At 36.5% G+C, this 26,308-nt stretch overlaps 1 protein-coding gene across 2 annotated transcripts in view; it reads left to right on the top strand.

Moving 5' to 3' along the window:
• Window positions 1-4,317: 4,317 nt before the first annotated feature.
• The window catches only part of mdga1 (MAM domain containing glycosylphosphatidylinositol anchor 1), a 211,879-nt gene continuing 189,888 nt past the window's right edge, over window positions 4,318-26,308 (top strand). For both annotated transcript variants that reach the window (XM_079856011.1, XM_079856010.1), the window contains exons 1-2: window positions 4,318-4,885; window positions 7,780-7,869. In XM_079856011.1, coding sequence (XP_079712137.1) covers window positions 7,803-7,869 — 67 coding nt within the window. In that variant the 5' untranslated portion in view covers window positions 4,318-4,885; window positions 7,780-7,802. The remainder of the gene's footprint in view (window positions 4,886-7,779; window positions 7,870-26,308) is intronic.

Raw genomic sequence — 26,308 nt, 5'->3', positions numbered from 1 at the left:
TTGTCAAAAATAAAGTATATTGAATTATCAACTAAGATGTTATGATAGTGTTTGGTTCAATGCATATTAATACTAATGAATCCTTAACTTTGAAATCAGTACGATAAACTTTATGCCTTCTACAAAGAAAGATTGGGTTCAAAATACAACAAATCTCATAAATCACACTTAAAATATTATTAAAATTATAATCTTTATTGATTTAACCAGTAAAAATATTTTTTAAAAATAGAAAAAATATATATTTATAAGGTAGATGTAAACAAAATCTTAATAGGTCATTATAAGCCTTCTTAATAAATTATTTAATATTGTGTTTCGGTAGTGACAAATTTGGAGAGAAGGAAAATATTCCAGCATTTTCTGAAAATACAATATGAGAATTAACTGCACAATTACTAGAAAAGCATACCTTGGATATTATACAATTTGCATACATGCAAAATTTGTGGGAAAAAACAAAAAAAATTTCAAGATGTTTCCAACTCTGACTTTGCACCAATTCTGTAGAATGGCCCATATACATATATACATATATATATATATATATATATATATGTATATATATATATATATATATATATATGTATATATATATATATATATATATATATACACACATATACATATACATATACACATATACATATATATATACACACATATATATATACACACACATATATATATATATATATATATATATATATATATATATATATATATATATATATATATATATATATATATATATATATATATAAAATACATACATAAAATATATATAAACACATACATATACATACATGTTTTTTTGGAGCAACGTTTAATACAAAATAAAATGAATATGTTAAATTAACATCAAAATTAATAATTTAATAATAAAGTTGGAAAATGTTTTATAGGGATTTCTCATATTCCATTAGAATATTGTATTTTTACCCTGTTATGCTGTTTTGTCTCTCCAATATATGACAATATATATTTCTAAATATATTTCTTCATGTCTAATTTCCCCAACAGCTGTCAAAAATAAAGTTCTTAAGATTTTTTTTTTAATCATTCCAATTAAATCAAATTAAAATAATTACAAAAACAAATATCTTCTTATCCTTTATCCATACATTTTGCAGAATATCTATTCAGTCTTCTGAAGCCAACACATATTCATTACCAATATTCATTATTCATTATTGCTTCACCTCTCAATCTCACACATATAAGTGAAAGTGTGAATGGCATTGAGAGCTATGACTGAAGGCAAGAATTTAAGTAAAGAACTATTTTAAAATATGGGTCTGTATTTATCAGATGGCTATTCAGAAGAAAAATTCAGCAACTTTTATAGATGGAGGACAGTGCAGTATAATCCATTATAATCCATTTTCATTATGAAAACAGCAGCTTTCTCATTTTCTGTCCCACAGAAGAAAGAAAGTCACGCAGGGTGAGTAAACGACGACAGAATTTTCATTTCTGCGTAAACTTTCCCTTTAAATGTTAAATATAAAACATTCTTGCTGAGGGATTCGTGGTGCAGCAAAGCGTATGGAGAGCATCCCATTAATTAATGTCTGTTTAGGATATTTTCATTTTGAAATGAGAGAAGTGTGCTCCATTGTGGCAACCACATGAGGAATCTGGGAAAGCTGACATACTCCCACACATTGACACATGCTTGCTGACAGCATTCCCCTGGCTCACACATTCATTTGGCCAGAGTATTGCTCTGTGTTCCACTCGGTCCAGAGAGCCCTCGTCCTGCTTTCATGTGCCATGCGCTAGCCCTGGGCCGGAGAGGACACACCTGGGGCGCGCCAGCCCGACTCTGCCAGCCTCTCACACACATTTACTGTGATGAACTAAACTATGATGTTTACTTCACAATCCTTGCCAAGGCTCCTGGCTGTCTCCCAAAACCGGAGACGGAGACAGGGATGAGGGTTTGGACAGGCTGCTGTTTTTTCTACAGTACACCGTGGAACTGATTTTTTAATTTCAGCATATTTTCTACCTCTAGATTAGTCTCTGCATCAAACTGATGTTTAATTTTTCTCTGTCTCAGACAGGAGATCTTCCCTGTGGATTTGAGAATCTCATTGGTTCCAGATGTCTTACTGTATAGTGAAAATGCAGTATATTTTCCCATTGTAAAAGGTGTTCAGTTCACTTACTTACATTTTTTGCCTTAAAATTATTAAGTAAATAAACGTAATGCTTAATTGAAAAAAGTAAGTTATGTGAACTTGACAATACCGCATTACTTAATTTTTTCGATTAAGCATGAAGTTTATTTTTTTTAAGTTGAGTCAACTGACTTTTTACAGTTAAACGTCCTCTCTGTTAAACCCCACCCTTCAAAGACAGCTCAGCAAACTCAAACATGCAAAATGATTGACCGGCAGATTGTTTCTGATTGGCTAAATAAAAGCACAATTAATGTTGCTCTTTTGCTGTTTTATACTGTCACAGAGATGGGTGTGATTCCTCAGATCACCTATTTCAGTAATATCTGAGAACTTTTTACAGGCACCTTTAAGTGTTTTTTTTCGACCTAAATCTCTTTCTTTGCTGTTATTTTATGTACTCAGGTTGTTTCATTCATAATAAGTAATATATTTTGACTGGAGTAAAAGTTAATTTAGATGTTACTGAAGCATTTTTAGGTTACCTGTCAAAACATGTTTGCTCAGTCAGTCAGTGGTGCAATTTATTCCAAGGTTACGGTGTTTGATGATGATGTGTGTTCATGCTGCGTACACATTCTCCATTCTAATGATCTGTTTATATGCTCACACTTACACCGTTTGATATTACATGAGATCAGAAATGTGAGTTGATTAGAAATATTAGCACTCTTTTTACTCTAAATCTCTGTTTTAAAATACCCAGACCCCATGATTCATACTAAAAAATGCTTTTAAGCTTTTAGTAATTCAACAAATTATTGCATTTAAGGGATAGTTCATGTTCATAGTTTTATAGTGCAATGAAAATGTTGTCACCTCATGTTGTTACAAACCTTGCATGATTTTCTTTCTTCTGAACACAAAAGAAGATATTTTGAAGAATTTCGGTAACAGACAGTTGACTTGCAGTAGTAATTAGCCATAGCAGGTTTTTTCCCCCTACTATGGGAGATTACCAACATTCTTCAAAATATCTTCTTTTGTGTTCAACAGAAGAAAGAAACTCATGCAGGTTTGTAACAATATGAGGGAGAGTAAATGATGTCGCTCTGTCTGTGACACTATTTTCATGACAATTACACATGTTTGACCCTGAAATTCTGCAAATAAGTAAATAAATAAATAATTTTAATTGTAAAGCATTTATGAATTATGGCCATGTTATTTTACTGTCTTTAATTTATGATGATTTAAATAAAACATAATAGGAGTTAAGTAAGAAAAAATACAAAAATCCCATGAAATTATAAAATGTAAATATATGAAAGTTAATTTTTATCTATATTAATATCTATACATATTTTATTTATAATTATATTTTTACGTTTGATACTGGGATGAAATGCGACCAAGACATCTTTTTAAAAACATATTTTTATTGCTTTTTAGATTACAACATGATATAACAACACAAACTTATGACATGAACACTCACAGTCACGTACAGTTAATCAACAGAAAAGAAAGAAATACACACACACACACACACACACACACACACACACACACACACACACACACACATATGTGGCCTACATATACACACCCATACGCATGTGTATGTAAACAAATATATATACAAAAACCCAAGTAAATTAAATGAAGGCCTCGTAGTAGAAGACGCATTCAACAATAATTATTTTTATATATCTTTTAATATCCCATGATGAAATATATGACCAAGACATGTTTTAGTGAGAATAGCCCCTAAACAAAACCAAAAGACAACACTGACCACATGAACGATGTCTTGAAATAATATAGATGTGTTACTTAGACTTTCGGTTCATGACCTAACGCACGATTTGTTTTTTCATCATGAATAAGGGCAAGGGTGACGGTGAGCGCTCTCTGGAATTATAATTAGCTCAAACACGCCACCTATCGGTCACCGACGGCAGCGCGCTTCAGTTCAAAAAGTGTCCGCACCATCAGTGACGACAGACACGGAGAAACTGGTGGAAGGGGAGATGGAGTAGAAAGCGGGAGGAGGAGAGAGGGGAATAAAGAGGAGGGGTGGCAGAGACATTGTGATTTTTTTCTCCCTCTTTCTTATTTAATTGGTCCTCCGGGATACGGGGCGAGTCCTCTGTTCGCAGCTGCGCAGCTTTAATTGGCTGGAGATTCCACCAAAATACTATTGGAAAAAGCCGAGAGTTTATACAGTTTAGATCCCGGTCCCTTCTGATAAACCCACTCATTACCGAGACCAGAGCTGGACAGGCTTCACCCAGAGACTCTCCAGAAGCCAGTTCAGAGACCAGACGCGCATCACTCAGAGATCTGTGCGCGCATCTCCACACTGACGCGCAAAGACGCGCAACCTCTCCATCCGCCTCACTCTTGAGAGAGCCATCGAGGAGCACACATCTGATAGGAGAACATCACAGGACAAGAGTTTCAGTCAGTCACTCTGAGAGATCGCATCGCATCGGACTGCTGCTTTCCACGAAGACGCCCTCGGATATGTGGATGCGCGTTGGCATCCAGAGTTTCACATCAGTTTAAGTTGTCTGGAAAGAATGTGTTGGAATTTTGTCTTTATTTTCTGGACGGAGAGACATCGTTGCGCTCCTGCTGAACACGCAACAAACTAAACACCTGGAACTCCAGTGCTCTGCTGAAAGAAAGTCGTTTTTTCTAAGGGAATTATTTCGAAAGGAATTGATCTACAGGCTGAACACGCACAGAGAAAGGTAAGCGGTACTTTATATCTTATTCTTAAAAGAGTGCTTGAAACTGTCTAAATGTGCGTGCTCGTGAACGCTCAATGTCCACACCCAACTATGCATAGGCTACAGTAGAAATGTTTTGAGAGGTATTCTAAAATACGCTTTATGTGGTAACATCTAAATGAACAGTTTATTTAAATTCAAAAAACACAAGTCCCACCAATGAAAGTCATTTTAACGTTTTAGGAATTAGGAAGTAGCTACACATTCTCACTTTTATAGTGCGTACTACAGGCAAGAGATAAGTTTTTTGTTTATTTTTTACTAATGTGTGTGTGTGTGTGTGTGTGTGTTTGTGTGATTTTAAAGGGATAGTTCATCCGAAAATGAAAATGTTCATTTACTCACCCTCATGTTGTTCCAAACCTGTATGAGTTTCTTTCTTCTGTTGAACACGAAAGAAGATATTTTGAAGAATGTCAGTAACCAGACAGTTGATGGACCCCAGTGATTTCCATATATATTTTTGTTCCATTTCAATTCAATTCACATTTATTTCTATAGCACTTTTCACAATAGATATCGTTTCAAAGCAGCTTTACAGAAAATGCATGTTTACATTACAATTTAGATTTTCAGAAATGTATATATACAAATCACGCAGTTAGCTAACATAATTTAAGGCACAAACAATGAGCTCATTGAAGTAATGCATACATGTTGTTAAGAAATGCTTAGGATATATAGAAAATGTAGCATTGGTGCTTGTGTATTCAGAGCTTGCTTCATCTGAAGTCCTCGCAGGAGTTGGAGTCATCATTCACAGGTGTTGGTCATCTGAAGTCTGAGCAAGACGCTGGATCCAAACTGGAACTGAGAAAATCCCGAGATAAAATGGAAAAGCAAATGGAAAATAATTAGAGTAGCTGCTGTTCATGCAAAGATAATAATGTGCATTTGTTCTGATATAACTGGAGTAGAAGGTTATGAGATGCATTATGTGAATGCTTGGCTAAAGAGATGCGTCTTTAATCTAGATTTTAACTGGGAGAGTGAGTCTGAGCCCCGGACATTATCAGGAAGGCTATTCCAGAGTGTAGAATGTGAAAACGCTCTCCCTCCTTTAGTGGACTTAGATATGTTTTGTGATCTTAAAGAGCGTGATGGATTATAGGGCGATAGAAGATCAGTTAAATACACAAGAGCTTAACCATTTAGGGCCTTATAGATCAGTAGCAATACTTTGTTATTGATATGGAACTTAACGGGGAACCAGTGTAGAGATGTTAAAACTGGTGTTATATTATTTCCTTCTATGGAAGTCAATGGGGTCCATCAACTGTCTGGTTACCAACATCCTTCAATGGGGGGTTACTATAGCAACAGCACGCTGCTCGAGGAGGACTTTCTTTTAGGATAAGTATGGGACTGTAGATGGACAAAACAGCAGTAGCCCTGCTTTAATCAACTGGCAGATATATCCTCCTGGGACCCAGGAATAGACTTTTGTCCACTATAGTGGACATTATATTTGAGTGAATGTAAATCTGACACCCTACATGTCAGTTTTAAGTCTGGATGTCCCGTAAAGAGCACATTCAGGGCTTTTCAGAGATACCAAATGTTTGGAGGTTTCACAATGACAACAACTTCTCCATGGTCTTTAAAAATTACTGAAAAATCAAATGTAGCACTCTTATGACACTATTTTATTTTCAATTTGTTTGTCATATCAACAGCTCAGAATATTAATACTTATTAGATATTATTATGAAAATGTTGCCAATTATTACTCCCATTATTACACTTCTTTTTTCCATTACATGTGGCCCCAAGAACACATTAATATGCAAATTAGATACATTGTATTAAGTGGGACTACCCATTTATGGCCATTTTACCCACATATTGCATAAAGTAAAATGTTATGTGAATTCATTCCATTATATCTTTCATACAAAGTTATCTACTAATTGATGGGTGAATGAAAAAAAAAAATCCCATTGTTTTTGCCTATACATGTAATTTCACATCTTTTTATTTTTTAAACAACTGAGTCCTGATGTCCACTACAATGGACATAGCATAACATATGAATAAAATATCTTTAAAAAAAAAGTTTTTAAATTAGTTTCTTATGCTCTAAACAATGGAATGACATGAAAAAAATACTAAATTCAAAAAAACTTTTTTTTTCTAGGATATCGCAGATATCTTTAAGATGTTCTACTACAGATTAAGTTGTGTAGTGTATGTCGTTTATGTCAGTGTGTACTCAAGTTGTAGCCTACTTGCTCATACTTGTGAATAGTGCAGTATTTTAGTGTATTAATGACTGTTTTAAAGGATGTCTGTGAAGAGTTTTTGTTGAGATTCAGTAATTTTGTGAAATATGTGTGACATGTAGCTACATCTATCAAAAGTACTATATAATGGAAGTCTTTATTTTAGTCGGTGATCCTATTCGGAAAGTTCTAAGTAGCATGCTGGCACAGCCTGGCTTTCCAGGAGAAAGTTGAATCGCATGCATTTGGATACTTGTGCATGTCTTCCTTGGTCTGACCAACGTGATACTGAATTCCCGGCCAGGTTTAATAAGTCATGTATTTGATCGTTCTTAACCGCCCACCAATTTCAGAAATAACCCATGATTGCTGCATTCAATCCCATCAAACAATAGCACAGTTTCTGTAATCTGCAGATAATCCAAGGTTTGGCAAATGAATTGTCTCTTCTTAACCCCCATGCATGCATGCACTGGAACAATGCAGGGATAAAAATACTTCAACTGGTGAATAATGTTTTGTTAGGCTACTTTAATCTCTGATGATGAGGATGGTATGATTCATTTGAATGCCGAGCTCGTGCTGTGTTGTCCTGTGCAGTGATTGTGCACTTTTTTCTGCTTTTCCCCGCAGGTAATGAGGGATCGCACCTGAAGATGGAGCTTTTCTGGATTTTATTCTTTTCAGTACTCCACCGGTACGTGCAAACGCAAGGAGTTTACGGTAAGGACTTTACTGAGACAATGCGACTATATAAAGTTACGGTCAGGATTTGTGTTCAGTTGGGTTAGTCTCGCTTCACAACATGTTACCAGTAGTTGCAGGTCATCCTGATGGGTATTTCCTGCATGACAAGATTGTGCTAGCCATGTTTTCAGCACATGTATTGCACTGAACATCCCAACACTGCCTGATGAGATGTGCAACGCCTGTTGTAATTTTAAAGATGACAGACTAAAATAGTGGTAGCAGGTCATCGCCAGCAGGAATTTGAACACAAACTCAACGACACTCTAATTAGATCATTATCAAGTCGGATAAATACTTCATGATTATACTAAGAATGTAGAAATCTTTAGAAAGATTCATCAAAGTGTGTTGTTACATCACAGGATTTTGATCATTTTAGACAATCGTGGTTCACGGATTTCCTCCATTTACTTTACTGCAAGGTTACGTTTGCAGTAATTTGTCTCTGGGATGACACTCTTTCACCCCGGTGCTTGACAAAAATGATTTCTTCTTTGCATAATGAATCTTTTTATATTGGTGTACCCTCCGCATTTACTGCACTTACTGTCATTTTGTTGAGAGCTCAATTAAGTGTGCGCTGAGAGAGAAACACTTGTCTCAGTTTGTCATATCGAGGGAACATTTTAGAGCCTCTAGATAGAACATTAGGCCACGCAAAAAAAAGAGGTTATTTGTTGTTTGAGGAATTAAATATGGTTATGTGATTACCAAGTTGGTGTTGTGGTGAATTTCTAAGGATTCACTCTCTGTAGGATCGTAATCATATTTGTGGCATCATGTCTTTACTACGCTAAAAATGAATGAAGACATCGCGTTTTGCTGGAGTTCAGTAATCTGCATTGTATTACACTGATATTTCTAGCTTTGCGTAAAAGCAGTTTTAGTTTTAGTTGCATATACTTCAACAATAAAGAATGCAAATGGGTTATTTGCCTTTACTTGCATATTGCTCTCCTGCTAGTCTACTATGAGAAGTCAGAAAATGTTTTTTAGTAAACTTTGAGATGAGTTGATATTATTTGCTTGTATTTAACCCAGAATAATGAATAGGACTTTAAGTTAATACTACTTTAAGTCCTCAAAGTCTGTGGCTGAATAAAACCTGATAATGTCTTTCTCTCATACTTCTTATCTTCTTATCTCATCACGCACACACCGTCTCACCTGACTTTTAAAATTAATGTCATGCCACTCATTTCTACCCCAATCATTGTAAGACAATGTTGACTGACCTTTTTAGTCTTTATTACTTTTAGTCATGCGAGTGCGGCAAGTTAAATTTTGTTGTGAAGTCCTCCTAGCTGTGAGCGGAGTAAGATCCGCCTTTATTGTGTGATAGAGAATGCCAGCTCAGTTAATTAAGGGCGGCAAAGCCCCAGAGTGAGAGAGACTTCACTCTCACTCCTTCACACTTTATGTCTTTATGCTATGGGGCTGTTAACTCTCTCTGATCGTGACTTTAATCCATGTTAAAGGGGTGGTATAATGCCCTTTTCACAAGATGTAAAATAAGTCTCTGATGTCCCCAGAGTGTGTATTTGAAGTTTTAGCTCAAAATACCCCACAGATATTTTTATATAGCATGTTAAAGTTGTCACTTTTTGAGGGTGAGCAAAAACACACCATTTTTGTGCCTGTCCCTTTAAATGCAAATGAGCTGCTGCTCCCAGTTCAGGGGGTGGAGCTTCAACAGCATGCCCTTTTACCTCACACAGACATGAACTGTTAATTTCAAAAACTTTTAGCCTTTTATGTTAAAACCGGAGTCAGAAAGATGGAGAGACTCAAGACGAAGTGACAACATGTAGAAGCAACAGGACATTTCTGAATGGTAGTTGATGAATTTATGTAGCTGATGTGTAGTTATCTTCTAGTCATTGATTAGCATATTCTGTCTTGATAATCTTTAAATCGTGTTCCGGGGGCGGGGTTTATGTAAATTTTAGGCTTTGTGATGTCACTAACCCGGTAGTCCCTTTGTTGTAGTCCTTAAAAAATTTCTAAAGCTAGAAAAGTGAAATCATAATCAACCACCCCTTTAAGATGTTTTACATTTACTGGATTAATCCTACAAAACATGTCCAGGTCATCTTGGTCTTTTTTATTTTATTTTATTTTATTATTTTAGAATAATATTTATTGTCGGTGCCAATAGCCTAGTGGGCAGCACGCTGAATATAGCACAGTTGCGCTTCGGGCATCCCGAGTTCGTGTACCGACTCGGAGTCCCCTCTCTCTCTCTCCAACTTTACTTTCTGTCAACTCACTGTCCTATCATAATAAAAGGCAAAAAAAAAAAAAACGTCAAAAATAAATCTTTAAAAAAAAGAGTAATATTTATTATTAATAAGATAATTTGTGACATTTGTTCATTGCGACAATTTTTACCACATAATTAACTGTCCAAATAATGTCTGGACATTTTTTTGTAATTCCTATTATTCTCTAGGGCTATGATGATTCTATTCTCATTACATTAAAATAATCTAAAAGTGTAATTTTCTACTCTATTACCATAAATTTTTTTACAGTAATACATTTTTCTTTTAAATTGTCAGCAAAAAAAATACTGAGAAAAAAAAAAAAAAAGAAACTTGAATAATGACACTATTTAATTTCTACAATAATGTTTTGGGTTTTATGGTGCACAAATAATCCGTGGACATTATTAAAAACAATTTTTCTTTAACAACTTTACTTTTCAGCCGAAAATAAAGTCCTGCCCCACCCTTTTCCCCCATAGAATGTTCTGTTTGACTTGGATTAATCACAACAGATTAAGATTGTAAATTGACTTTAATGGTCTGAAAAATAATGACCTGAACACTCTTTTGAAATTTTTGTACCTTACAACTCTCAGAAGAATCACCCTTTATCACGTACCTCTCTCTATATCGTGCGTAAAAATGTGCTTATGTCCCTCCTTATAGTTATTCTTCTCATTGAATGTAGTCTGTTTCTCCACACAGTTGAATGATTTCATTACTATCTCATCAGACTATCTCTCTGACTCTCTCACTCTGTTTTTCCCCGTGGCCTGTCATGCACCGTCTCTCTTTTCTCTGCTTTGTCACTCTTTCATCTTCCTCTTCCCATACTGTTTCTCTACAGTTCTCCATCTGTGATTCTGCTTGTTCTCTGTATACATTTTTTTGATGTGTATGTGTTTGTCACTCTGTTAAAATTCGATTAACCCGTGGGTTAGTATGTTTTCCCAATGGCGACTGCAGTTTTATTTTAGCTCTAGCATCCGATGGCGTGTATGTGTCAGGGAAAGGGGATCGATGGAGATCCGCCCTGAAGTCAAATTTTATGACACTGAGCAACTCCGAGCGACTCAGAGCATATTTTCTTCTGCTTTATGTCTGGATATAGGTCAGCAAAGAGAATGCTGACTTATACACACATAAGTGTGTGTTAATGTGTGCAGTGTGAATGGACAGAAGGTGATGTGTGCGTGTCCACAGGCGGACATGACAAAGAGTTTGTGCAAGTGAACAGTTGGCGCGCGTTGACTAATGCATGAGAATCTGGGCAGGGGGGCAAAAATACCATCAAAGTCTATCCAAAAAGACTAAGGGCATTTCATACTATTCTGCACTGTCAGAAGAAATTGCACAAATGGTAACTCTAGGGGTGTAACAGCTTTTGACAGGAGCAGTACCTCAAAGGTACAACTTTGTGCCTTATCTCCCCCTAAGGTTGCAAATTAGTACCTTAAGTATTCATGTTAGTGCTTCAAGTTTGCATATTATTACCAGTGTCAGGCTAAAAGTACAGTAGTTACGGTTACATGAGCCGCTTTCCGACTGGAGGAACCTTTTCACAGTTCTTAGAACTATTGGCTAAAGTACCCGGATGTCGGCGTGTTCGCACCGCAGGAACTAGGAACGATTTTAGTTCTAGGAACTCCATTTGTAGGAACTAATTTAGGTCCTACTTCAGAGTAGGGTCCAAACCAGCACTATAGGAACTATCCGTGACGTTTGGTGTACGCTGATTGACTGAACGCACGCGGAACACCAGCACCCGCCATTTTTAAAACAGCTAGAATGTAAACACACAGATTATAGCCTCTATATATTTACTCCATAAACTAACTATACAAACATGGAAAACAGTGATAGATGGGTCTCTAAACCTTCATGCTGAAGAGAAAATCCAACGCAACTTTGAGGGGACCAAGCCAAACATGATTATGTTTATCTGCCCAGCTAGCAACACTGGACATCAACCACACGGCATAGGCTAATAACCTTTTTTTCATATACTGTCTACTTTCTATAACAGTTCTATCTGATAAGATATTAAACAGTACTGTTAGACAGATTGCTAACTAATAAACACAGAGAATGCGAGCATTGTTTGCTCTGGCGTTCTCAGCGCCGCCAAAATAAAGGTCCGTCGCGCCGTCAAAATAAAAGTCACCGTGCTTGCGTCACTCCCTTACCCCTCCTACCAGTTCCTATGGCCACTTGGCCAGTGCAAAACAGCAAAACCGAGTTTGGGGGAGAGTAGTTCTTAGAACTGTTTAGAAGTGGACAGTTCCTAGAACTAAGTTCCTGTAACTACTTGGTCGGAAAGCGGCTATGGACACCATTTGTTTCAATCGGAATGATTTCCTGATTTCATTTAAAGGTCCCGTATTATGCCCCTTTTCACAAGATGTAAAATAAGTCTCTGATGTCCCCAGAGTGTGTATGTGTAGTTTTAGCTCAAAATACCCAACAGATCATTTTTTACAGCATGTTTAAATTGTCATTTTTTGGGGCTCAGAAAAACGCGCTGTTTTAGTGTGTGCCCTTTAAATGCAAATAAGCTGCTGCTGGACAGCACAGGGGCGGAGCTTTATGAGCTCGCGCTCAGTCTCTCAGGACAATTTCATCTCACGGGATGATTTCTGATATTATCAGAAACTCTCAGTAACGGTGTTCATTTCGAGTCGGACAATAATGCCTACAGAGTCAGAGTGCTGTATAGAGATGGAACAGGTATAGTTTAGTAGTTTAATTACGGTTATAATAACGTATTTGTCATCTGCTTGTATGTATCTACTATTAATAGCCTACAAGTCTGCTGTTTCGGACCAGGTCCGAATGATGATCAAACATATACTGATGAGTTTAATAAAGTTTATTGTACATCACACAAAAGATGAAGCGTCAGTTTTACTTCAGAAAATCACCGTAAGAGCTGAGTAAACACAGTAAGTTATAAGAAGTGCGCAAGTACATAAACGAATTTCGGTAGAGTTGAGGGAGCATTTTCTTTAAAAACAAAATAATTCCACCTCGTCTTCAGCAGCTGCCTCAGATTTCGGGAGTAAATAGAGAGAGCTATGTGGATTAATACATCCAGCCACACAACACCTACAACGCTTGGGAGACATTCTCGTCAGTGCAGCGATGGCGGATGTGTCCAACTCGCTGTGAACGCGATCAGGGCGGGTCTATGTTAGAACGGCAGTGTCTGTCAACACTCTTGGGCGGGGCCTGTGCTTAGTGACGTCACTAAAACAGCATTCTGAAAACAGGTCGTTGGGAGACACTGCTGATGATTTATGGGGATTAATAAAAAAGGAGTGAGTGGATTTTTATCACTATTGGCTGGTTGTGTACACACACTGCCAACACACATTTATGTCCAAACAGCATACAAAAGTGAATTTTGCATAATAGGGGACCTTTAATGAATCTGAACATAGTGTTTGCATGAACGCTAAATAAAGTGATCTGGTTGATGTGCGTGTTTATATGTCACAGGCTTTAAAATTGTGATATATATATGTACAATTTTTTTGACATGTATGCGCACACTACACGGATATACAGAGTTTGCCGCTTTTGTTGCATACTAACCATCCTCCTCTTCTTTGTTTTAAAAAGCAGACTTAATATTTATCCATTTCGGGTCCTAATGGAGACGACGAGCACATGAAGCTTATATTTATCAAGCAGTTAAAACTTGTGACTTAGTTATGGGCTACTAGTCGATTACAGTGATATTCACTGTAAACACACACGCACATCAACCAGGGGGTGGAGTGGCGCAATGGATAAGACACATGCCTTTGGTGTGAGAGACCCGGGTTCGAATCCACTGTGAGACACCAATGTGTCCCTGAGCAAGACACTTAACCCCTAGTTGCTCCAGAGGCGTGCGACCTCTGACATATATAGCAATTGTAAGTCGCTTTGGATAAAAGCGTCAGCTAAATGAATAAATGTAAATGTAAATGTACAGTATGATTATTTGGGTCCTTGTAAACACAGCTACTGCATCATTTCTTTTTTTTCTGACAGTGTGGGTTATATCCTGTTTTTTTTTTTTTTTTAGTAATATTTAGTATTTTTAAGTAAGTAAAGCCTATTATTAAGACTGTTAAGATTTTATTTATTCATTTATTTATTTTTTGCATTTCATTGTGGCATTAATTTGCACACATTTAATTTTTATTACAACATCTTATAAAGCATGTACAGTACATGGCCCATAAGGCACACAATATCTTGTTTTGTACACGAGAGCTATTTTACTGCGTGAGAAGAAGAATAAAGAAAAATTTAAAATAAATAAATAGAAAAATTTAAATAAAATCACGAACAACTGTACACAGAACAACAGCATTGGACAGGATCATAACACACAAAGAAAGACAAAGTATCAATCAGCCAACCCAACCAAAGTCAATTATAATACAGAAAAACATGTCTTTCTTTCTTTCTTTCTTTCTTTCTTTCTTTCTTTCTTTCTTTCTTTCTTTCTTTCTTTCTTTCTTTCTTTCTTTCTTTCTTTCTTTCTTTCTTTCTTTCTTTCTTTCTTTCTTTCATTATGAGAGTGCAGATGTCTGGAACGGCATAATTCAATATAAAAACTGAAATCTCTAACCCAAGGCCTCTCTCCCAGACCAGCTCTTGTGTTCAATAATACAACACAACTCCTCTCAGTCATCTTGTACATGTGTTTGAAGTGTAAAAATCTTTTTTTGTGGTTGAGCAAAAATAAATAAAACATTCAGTTTCAGGTAGTGAGAAACTGGCAGGTATTTGTTCAGGAAGTGATTTGGTGAAAAGGTCATGGAATGAGACAGGCGTATAGATGGAGAGTGCTCTTTATAAGACTGGTGTAATAGCGTTCTCCTGGCCATGGGTATCATGTATTACGTCTGTCAAAGTTAATTAAATATGTTAAATGGCAGTGTGGTTCAGGGAATCCAGTATAGAGCAGGAATGAATCTCCACCTCACAGCTTTACCCTGTAGTTGGTGTGAGGACAGAAAGCAGGTTTGAGATGGATATGGCTGCTGTCTGTCAGTCAGAAACTGTCCTGTAATCCCCGTTTATCAGAAAACTCCAGAAAGAGAAACTGGAGTCTGTCATTCATAGGATTCCTTGCCTTTCCATTCAGTCTGTCATCCATTATCTCCTGGGGCCGGATTGACGAAACATTCTTAAGAATACAATTCTTCTTAACTGCCAATGTTCTGACTTAAGAAAAAAGATAAGAACATTTTGTATTCACAAAAAACTTTACTTAAAGGGATAGTTCACCCAAAAATAGAAATTTTCCCATGATTTACTCACCCTCAAGCCATCAGGTGTATGACTATCTTCTTTTAGACTAACACAATCGGAGGTATGTTAAAACATATACGGTAATTGCTCTTCCAAGTTTTGTTCTGATTTTGAAGCAGGGGCGTGCCTAGAGGGGTGGCACACCCCCCCCCCCCCCCCCCGGAATATGATTGGCCCCTCTGGTGCCCCCTCAACCCCATTGGGCTAGATTTACTGTCAACCTGACAATGCTCAACGCCATTTGATCAGATCGCTGTCAATCACTGCTTGATTTGCGATTTGTAAAGCGGAATCACAGGTCCATGTTTTTCAAACAGTAGGAGAGAGAGACACCTCGACACGTCACTGTTTATGGTATGTACACACTCAGTTACAGTATATGTTTTGAAATATTGCACCATATGTTAGTCTGATTACTTTCATGTGTGACTGATCAAGCTATTGTATGTCGCCAGTAACGTTAGATTACTAACGTAACTTCGGCAGATAAACGTTACTGAATAGAGATGTTTTATCAGTGTTATTCAGCGGCAGCACACACCAGCACATATATATAAAATAGATACATATTACTTTATCTGTTGTTTTAAAGACTAAAGGCATAATACTCTTTTTCCAAAAAAGCCGTAGCTACATGCAACTCTGTGTAATTTAGATACTTCATGGGTTTTTGTTTATTTTTAGACAGAATTTAGTGGGGGAAAACGTTGAGAATGCCCACACACACACACACACACTCAATGTTTGTGTTGAGAATAAAGCATGTTAAATGACTAATTAATGCCTATGTGATGTTTTTTTATTTATTAGAACAAAACTGTGTTGTCCAATCATGCAAAATACAAAATGATTTTCAGGCTCTTGTGCAGTGCCACATTTAATACCATCTATATTAGAGCACTGATGGGCATTGCAAAGATTTTTGAAATCGTATTCCTGAATCCTAAACAAGTATTTATTTCCAGATTAATTTTCTGATTATGGTAATCTGCAGGCAGTGCAAAAAGACCAGTTTTGTGTTTTTCATTCAGCGAGTCTTCAGCAATACTCGCCTATTAATCAAAAAACACCAAAGCATGTCAGTTTCTTTTTAAGAAAAAAAAAAAATTTCTTAAGGAAATATTTGAGAACTACTTAAGAAGTGTTCAAGAATTGCACTTAGGAACATTCTTATGAACTTCTTAGAATTTATCTTGAGAATGTTCTTAAATTCTTTCTTAAGAAGATTTTCGTGAATCCGGCCCAAGGTTATTATAGTTTTGCATTTTTAAATAGATTTTTATTTTAATATCAAATTTCCTATAAATTACAGTTTAGTTTTAGTTAGTTTCATTAATGGTTTTGTTATTTGTTGTAGTTTAGTCTTTATTTTGTGAACACATTTCAAATGAGTTTTTATTTAGTTTTAGTTTTAGTAATTATAGTTTAGCAGAGTTAACAGAACACTTCCAGTTAAAGACATTTAATTTCAGCAAAGTTTAATGTTTGCAGTTTACAGTTAACTCTTGTGCAAACCTCTTAATAATAAAAATAAAATTATTGTTTGAGATTGAACAAAGAACCGAAAAAATGCAGCTTAAACGTAAAAATTATTCATTCAAACTCATTCATATTAAAGATGAAATCTTGTTTAACGTGGTGTATAAGGAAAAAAAATATGTGTATGACTATTCTTTTATGGTTATTTCTCTGATTAATCCTTTTCAAACATATTATTCTTGTATTTATCCATTTATGATTTTTCTCTATTGTATTTTTTAATATCATATACTCATAGTTATAGGCTACTCATACTCATGTGTTCTATTCAGACCAGACATTTAATTTACTTCTACTCTGAAAATGTATGTCTATATTTATGGGCTAGACATGCTATTTGTTTTTTCAGTTTTCTGCTCTTTGTGGTCTCCTGTCTAATATGTGTGGTAGCTATCTTGATTATTAAGTTTCACATGAGATGGTCATCTTACCTGGAATTAAGGTACAACTGTATTTGCATAAGGTCTAGACATGGAAATACTTATTTGGCCATTTCTGATTATAGGGCTGGTTCACACAGAAAGCGTTTTTGCTTTGAAAAATAAAGCGCAAGGTCTCGAGACACGTCTTTTAAAAGTTGAACTTAACTTGAGTTTTGCGTTTTAGAACATATGCGAGCAAAATATGCGAGCACAACGGTCATACATGTCCGTGTAGCGCATGTTTGCATTGAAAAATAAAGTAGGCCTAGTGCCGTGATTTTCCGGTTCAGGATGAGAGCTTATTAATTACCAAAACGATCTATTCTATCAAATCTATTTTTGCTAATTATTATTTTATTTCAGTTAGTTTTTCAGTAACTGCTGTTAGTTTATTTTTAGTTTTTCACTTATGTTGAAATCATCAGAGTATTTATTTTACTGTATTTCTGATCAAATAAATGCGTTGGTGAGCATAAAGAGACTTCTTTTAAAAACATTTAAATATCTTACAGATCCCAAACTTATGAATGGCAGTGTATCTAAATTGTATTTTAAAGAATATTTCTGAAATGGCTGTTTTAACATTGCCAGCCAGATTAAATACATTAATTAATAAAATAAATGCATAATAAGATTAAATGTTAAGAGTCTTCTTGGGTACTTGAGGTAAAATCCTGAGTAATTAGATTAAAATTTTCAGTGAAATAAGTAGCAGTGGCGAATTAGTCTGTGTGTTCTATTTTCATGTAATGTTTGCAGTATTCGCTTAAAGCTACACTGTGTGATATCTAGCGGTGAAATTGTATATGACTACCCAGTGAATATTAGTTTCTGTTCCTTTCAATTTCGAGGGCGTTTTAACTCCTACGGTGGCCGTATTATTCCAAGATTAACATAACATCCAGTTCAACTTCGTCCAATTGCGCCTTTAAAACTATCACCTGTGATCCGTCGCAGCACAGATTTATGTTACAAGGTAAACAATACTTTTTCACCATTGACGTGAGGAAAAGTAACGCAAGTTATGCTAGAGGTCGTTCTGGCGTTATGCACAACCATGCTATGGTTAGACAAGCAACTATAAAACTTCGAATTTACACAAATAGGCTGAATTACCTGTCGAGAAGAAAGCAGGCAACTTCGGCGTCCGTTTTAAAATCTTTGCTCATCATGAGCTCTTTCCATCTGGGAAAAGTTACTCCAGTATTGACTTTGGTCTTGCTGATTTGCCTGTCGCGTTGACGTTTTAATTCTCTCTTTCGCTTCCTTGGCGACTCTGCTACATGTCCTCGAAAATAGGCGTGATCCTCCATCAGCAATCTTTCAAATCTGCCGGCAGTCGCGAGTAATCTCCCCCTCGCATTCGTCTCTGTGTCACTGAGTGAAAAACGCAAAAGGCGAAGCTTGAATTTACAGGTATGTCCCTCTTTGGCTAATGTAGTTTCAAGATGGAAGGGCAACATGGCGACCGGCATTCGAACCCCTCACCCGTATGTACTTTCAATGGCAGATTATAAACTTACGAGAATACTTTATTACTTGAAAGAAGTAAATATACATTATTGAGCACATATATTTTTGAAAGAACTAAGTGTTTTTTGCTAAGAATCAACTAAAAAAATTACACAGTGTAGCTTTAAATACTGATTCAGGCAAATTATCAGTGCTGGTGCTACTCGACCTCAGTGCTGCATTTGACACTGTCGATCATAACATACTTCTTGACAGGCTGGAAAACTGGGTGGGGCTTTCTGGGATAGTCCTAAAATGGTTCAGGTCATACTTAGATGGGAGAGGTTATTATGTGAGTATAGGAGACCATAAGTCTGAGTGGACATCCATGACATGCGGAGTCCCTCAAGGCTCAATTCTTGCGCCACTCCTGTTCAACCTGTACATGCTCCCACTGAGCCAAATAATGAGAAAGAACCAAATTGTTTACCACAGCTATGCAGACGACACACAGATCTACTCAGCCCTATTGCCTAACGATTACAGCCCCAGTAACTCCCTGTGCCAATGCATTGATGAAGTCAACGGTTGGATGTGTCAAAACTTTCTTCAGTTAAACAAAGACAAAACTGAAGTCATTGCATTTGGAAAAAAAGATGAAGTTCTCAAGGTGAACGCATACCTTCACTCTAGGGGTCAAACAACGAAACATCAAGTCAGGAATCTTGGTGTGACTCTAGAGTCAGATCTTAGTTTCAGTAGTCATGTCAAAGCAATAACTAAATCAGCATACTATAATCTCAAAAATATTGCAAGAATTAGATGCTTTGTTTCCAGACAAGACATAGAAAAACTTGTGCATGCTTTCATCACCAGCAGGGTGGATTATTGTAATGGACTCCTCACTGGCCTTCCCAAAAAGACCATAAGACAGTTGCAGCTCATACAGAACGCTGCCGCCAGGATTCTGAGCAGAACCAGAAAACATGAACACATCACACCAGTCCTCAGGTCTTTACACTGGCTCCCAGTTAAATTTAGGATTGATTTTAAAGTATTATTACTGGTGTATATAAATCATTCAATGGCCTAGGACCTCAATATATTGCAGATATGCTCACTGAATATAAACACAACAGATCACTCAGATCATTAGGATCACATCAGCTAGAAATACCAAGGGTTCACTCTAAGCATGGCGAGTCCGCTTTTAGCTATTATGCTGGAACCAGCTTCCAGAGGAGATCAGATGTGCTCCTACAGTAGTCACTTTCAAATCCAGACTCAAAACACTTCTGTTTAGCTATGCATTTACTGAATGAGCACTGTGCCAATGTTCGTCCGACTGTTTGTACTGTAGGCTACTGTATTTTATTTTATTTTTCTAAACTGTTTTAATTATTCTTATTTCTTTTTATTATTTTAATTTCTTCTATGTAAAACACTTTGAATTGAATTGAAATGTGCTATATAAATAAACTTGCCTTGCCTTGCCTATTTTTGCAGTAGACTTGATTAACTTTACCTGTAATCATTTACCATTAGCGTAACACAAATCCCATATCATGTTTACCACAGTATCAATCCTAGCTGCTCATATCAGTTTCTGACATCATAAGGTGCATTTAACCCACATTTCTCTCCTTGTAGATCTTTGTTGATGTACATATAAAATTATTTTGGCCAGCTGAAGCTACCGGTTAGCATTGCTGTTCATCTCCAAACCACTTACTCAGCTGGTGAAGAAAAAACAGAAGTTTATGACCTGATGTTGCTGCCATCTTTGCTTGCTTTCCATGCTAGTTCAGTTTTGTGAATATAAATCCTTTTGCAGTTTACTTGTTGCTTTTATGTTATTTATTCAGAATGCACAACAATTTTTGAATGGCTGTCAGTAGAAAAATTCATCTTGGCCCACATGACTGACACATGTACAGGGACCGCTTCACACGAACGGCTTGCTTTGCTAGGAATCTAGAGGAATCTTCTGGAATTTGCCTGGTTTCGAGCGTGTTGCCTGGAAGAAAGAGTTGTCGGCCCACAGCTTCTCCTTTTCTCTTTCTGTCTGTGTGTCCCTCAGTCTTTCAGAGCGGCATCGTTCTTCTATAATCTGTTTGTTCTTGCTGTTGTCTGTCAGTGCTTCTTCCTCAGACGTTTCTCGCCTTCAGCTCACATGTTCCTCACCTCGATCAGTGATTCTTTACCTAAACTTTTCCTGTACAGTTCACTCACTTGTTTTTGGTTTGCCTCTCGTTCTCTGTGCAAAATAAACATCACCTCCTCCAAACAGCTCTGCATTATTAATGCTTCAGCATCACTACACAGCAGATCTGGGGCGTGCATGTGTGCGCACACACACACACACGCACACACAGAGTGCTGTCAGAAAGGTATGATTAGATGATCTCCATGTTGTGACTCACACATATCCTCAGGACCAAAAATGAAAAATTCAATCAGCATATGTCTATTTTTTTCAAGATATCTGAGATATGTAGTCATTGTGGTTCTGGGTACTAATGTGACGGTCAGGTTCTGCTAACTCTTGATAGAAAAGGACCTGTTGAGTCATGCTGCAAAGTTTCCAATTAAAATTGACCCTATTCTTGACCCTTACTCACTCATGGTTGATCTTATTGTGCTTGATTAAAAAATAATATTTATTGCACAAACATAGTTTGTAATATGTCATCAGTGTATTATCTGTCGCAGCTTGTTTGCTTTTTGACAGATGTCACCGAGGCCGCTTAAATTCCAGGTGCCTGAAGTGTTTTAGGAGTGGAGGAGTTCTCTACAATTGATAAACTCTTGTATGTAGTGCCCACTTTTCACGATCCAGTGAAACTGAAGTCCTATCCCACTGTTTTTCTTGCTGAAAATGTTTTTTTGGTAACGCTTACAATAAGGTTTCATTTGTTAACATTAGTTAATGCATTAACTAATAACGAGCAATACATTTAAGTAACTAACAATGAGCAATACATTTGTTACAGTTAATAAAAATAAAACTGTTCATACTTTGTTCATTTTAGTTCACAGTACATTAACTGAAGTTAACAAATACAACTTTTGATGTCAATAATGTATTAGTAAATGTTGAAATTAACATTAACTAAGATCAATAAATGTTGACGATCACACGTGGACGTGATTGGTTACAAGGTAGTTTGTGACGTCAGAAACACCAGCGATTTCAAACCGCGTTTCTGAGTCTGTCTTTAGATTCACCGCAGTTTTAAAGAGAAAATACTCAACAATGGTGTTGTTGACTTATGAATTTACTCATGTTTTTTCTTTAAGCATATTAAAAACACCACAGATATATAAACAACATATAAAGCTTGATTTTAGCCACAGGGGGACTTGATAGAAAACGAGTTGTATCTTGTATTACATAAAAAAAGTTGAACTTGTAAAGCACTGTAAAACCCGTTGTCATAACTTATTGATCATATAATTTTTTACAGTGTAGTAGACTGAATGTGAATTAGATTTTTTATTGTGGTGTGAGAAATACTGTCTCAGACATTCATTCTTACTTTCATTATCATGGACTTTTAGTTTGTTTTTCCTACTCTTTTGTTGTCATGGTAACAGAAAGGCTATGATTAGTTTTCAGTTCAGTTGTGTGTTATTAATTACCATTGTTTGCCTTGCTATTTAAGTTGCTGTGTTTGTTTCACCCGCTATCCGGTCACGTTTACGCATAGCGGTTGGTTTCTATTTGTTTATCTTGTTTTGTACCTTCAGAGTGGATTATTAAAGACGTTATACCTGGTCTTTATCTTCATCGTGTTTCCTGCATCTGTTGGTGACAAATACATTGCATTACTACACTGAATCCTACTGGAGAATTTGTGGGGTCTCCAGTGGACCCTTAAACTCATTCCCATCCCACCCCATTAGCGACGGCCTTGCAAACGTGCGCACGTGTGTGTGTTTGTCCTCAGAGGAGAACGCAGGTGTGCCTGATTTTCAAGCTGAACGATTGTTTCTCTCTTTTCTCCTCCTGTTTGTTCTGTTTGAGCTCTTTGTTCACTCATGTCTTCTTGCAGACGTTTGTCAATAAGGCCTGCTCATTGATTACGCATTGTTTGCTGTGATTTGCGCTTGATGAACGAGAGAAAATGAATGCCTGGCTGCGTGCCGAGCTTGTGGCCGTGTGTGTGTTTGTGTGTGACACGCTTCTGCACCTGCTTTGGGCTCAAGAGATGAAACACGACACAGATCGTCTCTTCTGAGAAACTCTTCATGATGAAGCAGCAGCTCAGCAGTGTAAATCCCGGTAAACTCTCTGAACGTTAACTCCTTTCTGAACCAGAGAGATCTGTACAAGATAAAAACCTCATGCTTTTACACCAGAGATAGGAATGAGGAGGAAATGTTCACAAGTCGGATCTGCGCTAATCATTTTGGCTGAGAATTATGAATCGGTGGATGTCACGCTCTGCCTCTTTCCACCCGCCCTGTTTGTCGTATATTTCCACTAGTTATAGTCTCAGCCTTAAACCGCACATAGTCCCTTCACTGACCTAAGATGCAGACTGCATTTAAAAATGGCTAAAGCACTAGTTTTTCATCTGAACCTGAAAGTTGTGTAAAGCAGTCAGTCAGAGTTGATGCAGTGAGTACTTTGAGGAAGATCTAGTCACTTGATTTGCCAAAGTTTGTCAGGTTAGTGGCCTCAGATCTTTGAGATTTGTTTTAGGCAAGTAAAAGATATAAACGAGAGTTAACATTTACTGGGTTCCCACAGGTCTTTGAAGTCCTTGAAAGTTTGTGAATCTGAAAAAAAAAAAAAAAAAAAAAAAATTTTTTTTCAAGGCCCTGGAAAGTTTTTGCAAATAAACATACATAGATACAGGTCCTTGAAAGTGCTTGAATTTATTTTGTGCAAGAAGTTTTCTGGGAAAAAAATCCATATTATTCCCTCTGGTCCGCTAATGTGTTATTTCGCCAACACTTCGTGGCCTATGCATGCTAGCTTGCTTGATTTACATTAGTTACTCGCATTTACGCGTTACGTTAAGCGTTTCCCGCGTGAGGTACTTTGTGTTGAATGTTGCCATGATGTTCACGCGCGCACAAAACTACTACAATGGTACCTCAGCGTTTCACAGACACAACGTGAAACATTGCAAAAATAAGCTGAAACGATGTAACCTAGCTCTCACTTAAAATATGTCCCCACATTAAGTCCTTGAAAGGTCCTTTAAATGGAAGTTAACCAAGGTGTGGGAACCCTGCATTTACATTTACACTACCATTCAAAAGTTTGAATTCGGTAAGAATTTTTAATGTTTCTGAAAGAAGTCTTTTATGCTTACCAAGGGTGCATTTTTTTAAATTATAAATGCAGTAAAAACATTAATAATGTGATTAAAAAATAACTGTTTTGTATATTAATATATTTTAAAATGTAATTTGTTCCTGTGATAGCAATGTTACCTTTTCAGCATCATTACTCCAGTCTTCAGTGTCACATGATCCTTCAGAAATCATTCAAATATGATGATTTGCTGCTCAAGAAACATTTCTTAACATCAATGTTGAAAACGTGTTGCTTAATAGTTTAGTGGAGACCGTGAAGTCTTTATGAATAGGAAGTTTAGCAGGTTAGTTATGACCATGAAACATTATTTCCTACTTGCTTGTCTTTTGGATGTTTTGAAGGGTCATTCTCATTATAGAGAGAAATCAGTTTTTCCAGAAAACAAAGAACGTCAAATTTAAAAGCATATACATATCTGCTAAAATGCATTCTTTCATCTAACTTCCACATAATAATGATGTCAAACCTTTCAACAGTTTTTTGGCATTATTATGATATTTTCATGACAGTTAAAAGGAATATTCTGGGTTCAATGCAAGTTTAACAGCAAATGTGAAATACTGTTTATAAAAAAAGAGAAATGGCAAACAAATAAAGGTTAAAGTGTGAGGCAATTGCATTGAAAATTAAATGGTACAGGATTGAAGAGCAGGAATGTGAAGAATTTAATAAAAGCACTTTATGCTTAATTTATCAGTTAAAACTGTTCTGTCGTCATGGCAACAAAGTTGTAAAATTGTTATTGCAAAGTAACACACGCATATTGTTTATGTATTTTTGCTGAACTATAGAAACAGTGAGTATTATCATCTCCATCCACTTCCACTGTAAGTGCCTCACTGTAACCCAGATTTGCTTTTCTTTTTTAAGTATTTTTTTGTGGTAATCACTAAATTCCACAAATGCTGTTGATTGAGCTTGACTTTTACTGAACCCCAAATATTTCTGTCAAGCATATTTTCTTATTATGCCAAACTGGATAAGGGAGATCAAGAGTGCATTGCATTGTGGGATATTGGTCATCTGGGTTTAAATTGCATGCAAAACATTTGCATAATGCACACATACTGTAGTTTGAGTATTATGGTATGCTATTCTGAACATACGTCAAAAAAGAGATGTTAAAAATCAACTGCCATAGCATGTGATTCATTTGTTTCACTGTAAGTGGAAGGTCGGGTTGCGCGCACAGCATTGTATACATACTGTAATCTGTACTGTACTGTAATACTGAATGACACCACTAACTCTCCCCTTGCTCTCTTTTTCTATCCACTTGACTTCTTAATTAGTCTCCTGTCTTGCACTACCCTGAAGTGAGGGAGGAAAATAGAGGGTTTGACTTTTATCTGGTCATTTAGTAGCTTTTCTGTAGTAGAGCTGAGAGAAGTATATAATATTTATGATATATTCACAATCCCTTATGACTAATATTATCAATTATCCATTGACAACCTTGTTCAGAGGTTTTGGAAACGAATAACCGCTTCTAGAAATTGGTCAGTTACCGTCTCACAATGGCCAGATTAATCAGCCAATATAGCGTACACACTCTGTATGTGTGAACACAAATATCAACACTACATTCATATCCACACGCACACAATCTGCCAACAATAAATTCCCACTAACTGCCGCCTGAACGAGACAATATGCTTCTCATCTATCTTTCTCATTTCCTCCAATATACACAAGCCCATCCACGCGCACACAGCGAGTGCTCTCAGCATTACTTCTCATAACACTTCCTCTAAACCCTTATGAGACACCCAATTGCATTTAAGCCTAATCTTTAGTTTAAGTGAGGCTGCTCTAAAAAGGCTTTAAAGCGCACTCTGACTGCAGGGCATCGGCACGCAGGTTTGCACTCGAGAGCAGCGCTCAAATCCACTCTTTAGTGAGAATTAGCTGAAAAGCTGCACGTTTGTAAGACATACACTGGATTTTCTGCTTAATGCATTTTCTCTTTGGTAAAGATAGAGAAGACTTTGTGCAGCATGCTGTAAAAATAAACCGTAGTCTTTTATGATCAGAATAACGGCTCTATCTGTATTCTGTGTTAAAAAATGAGCAAACAAAGTGCTGTTTCT

Source organism: Squalius cephalus (genome assembly GCF_949319135.1).
Source record: "Squalius cephalus genome assembly, chromosome: 21".
NCBI classification, from domain to species: domain Eukaryota; kingdom Metazoa; phylum Chordata; class Actinopteri; order Cypriniformes; family Leuciscidae; genus Squalius; species Squalius cephalus.
This window is presented reverse-complemented; position numbering and strand designations above follow the sequence as displayed.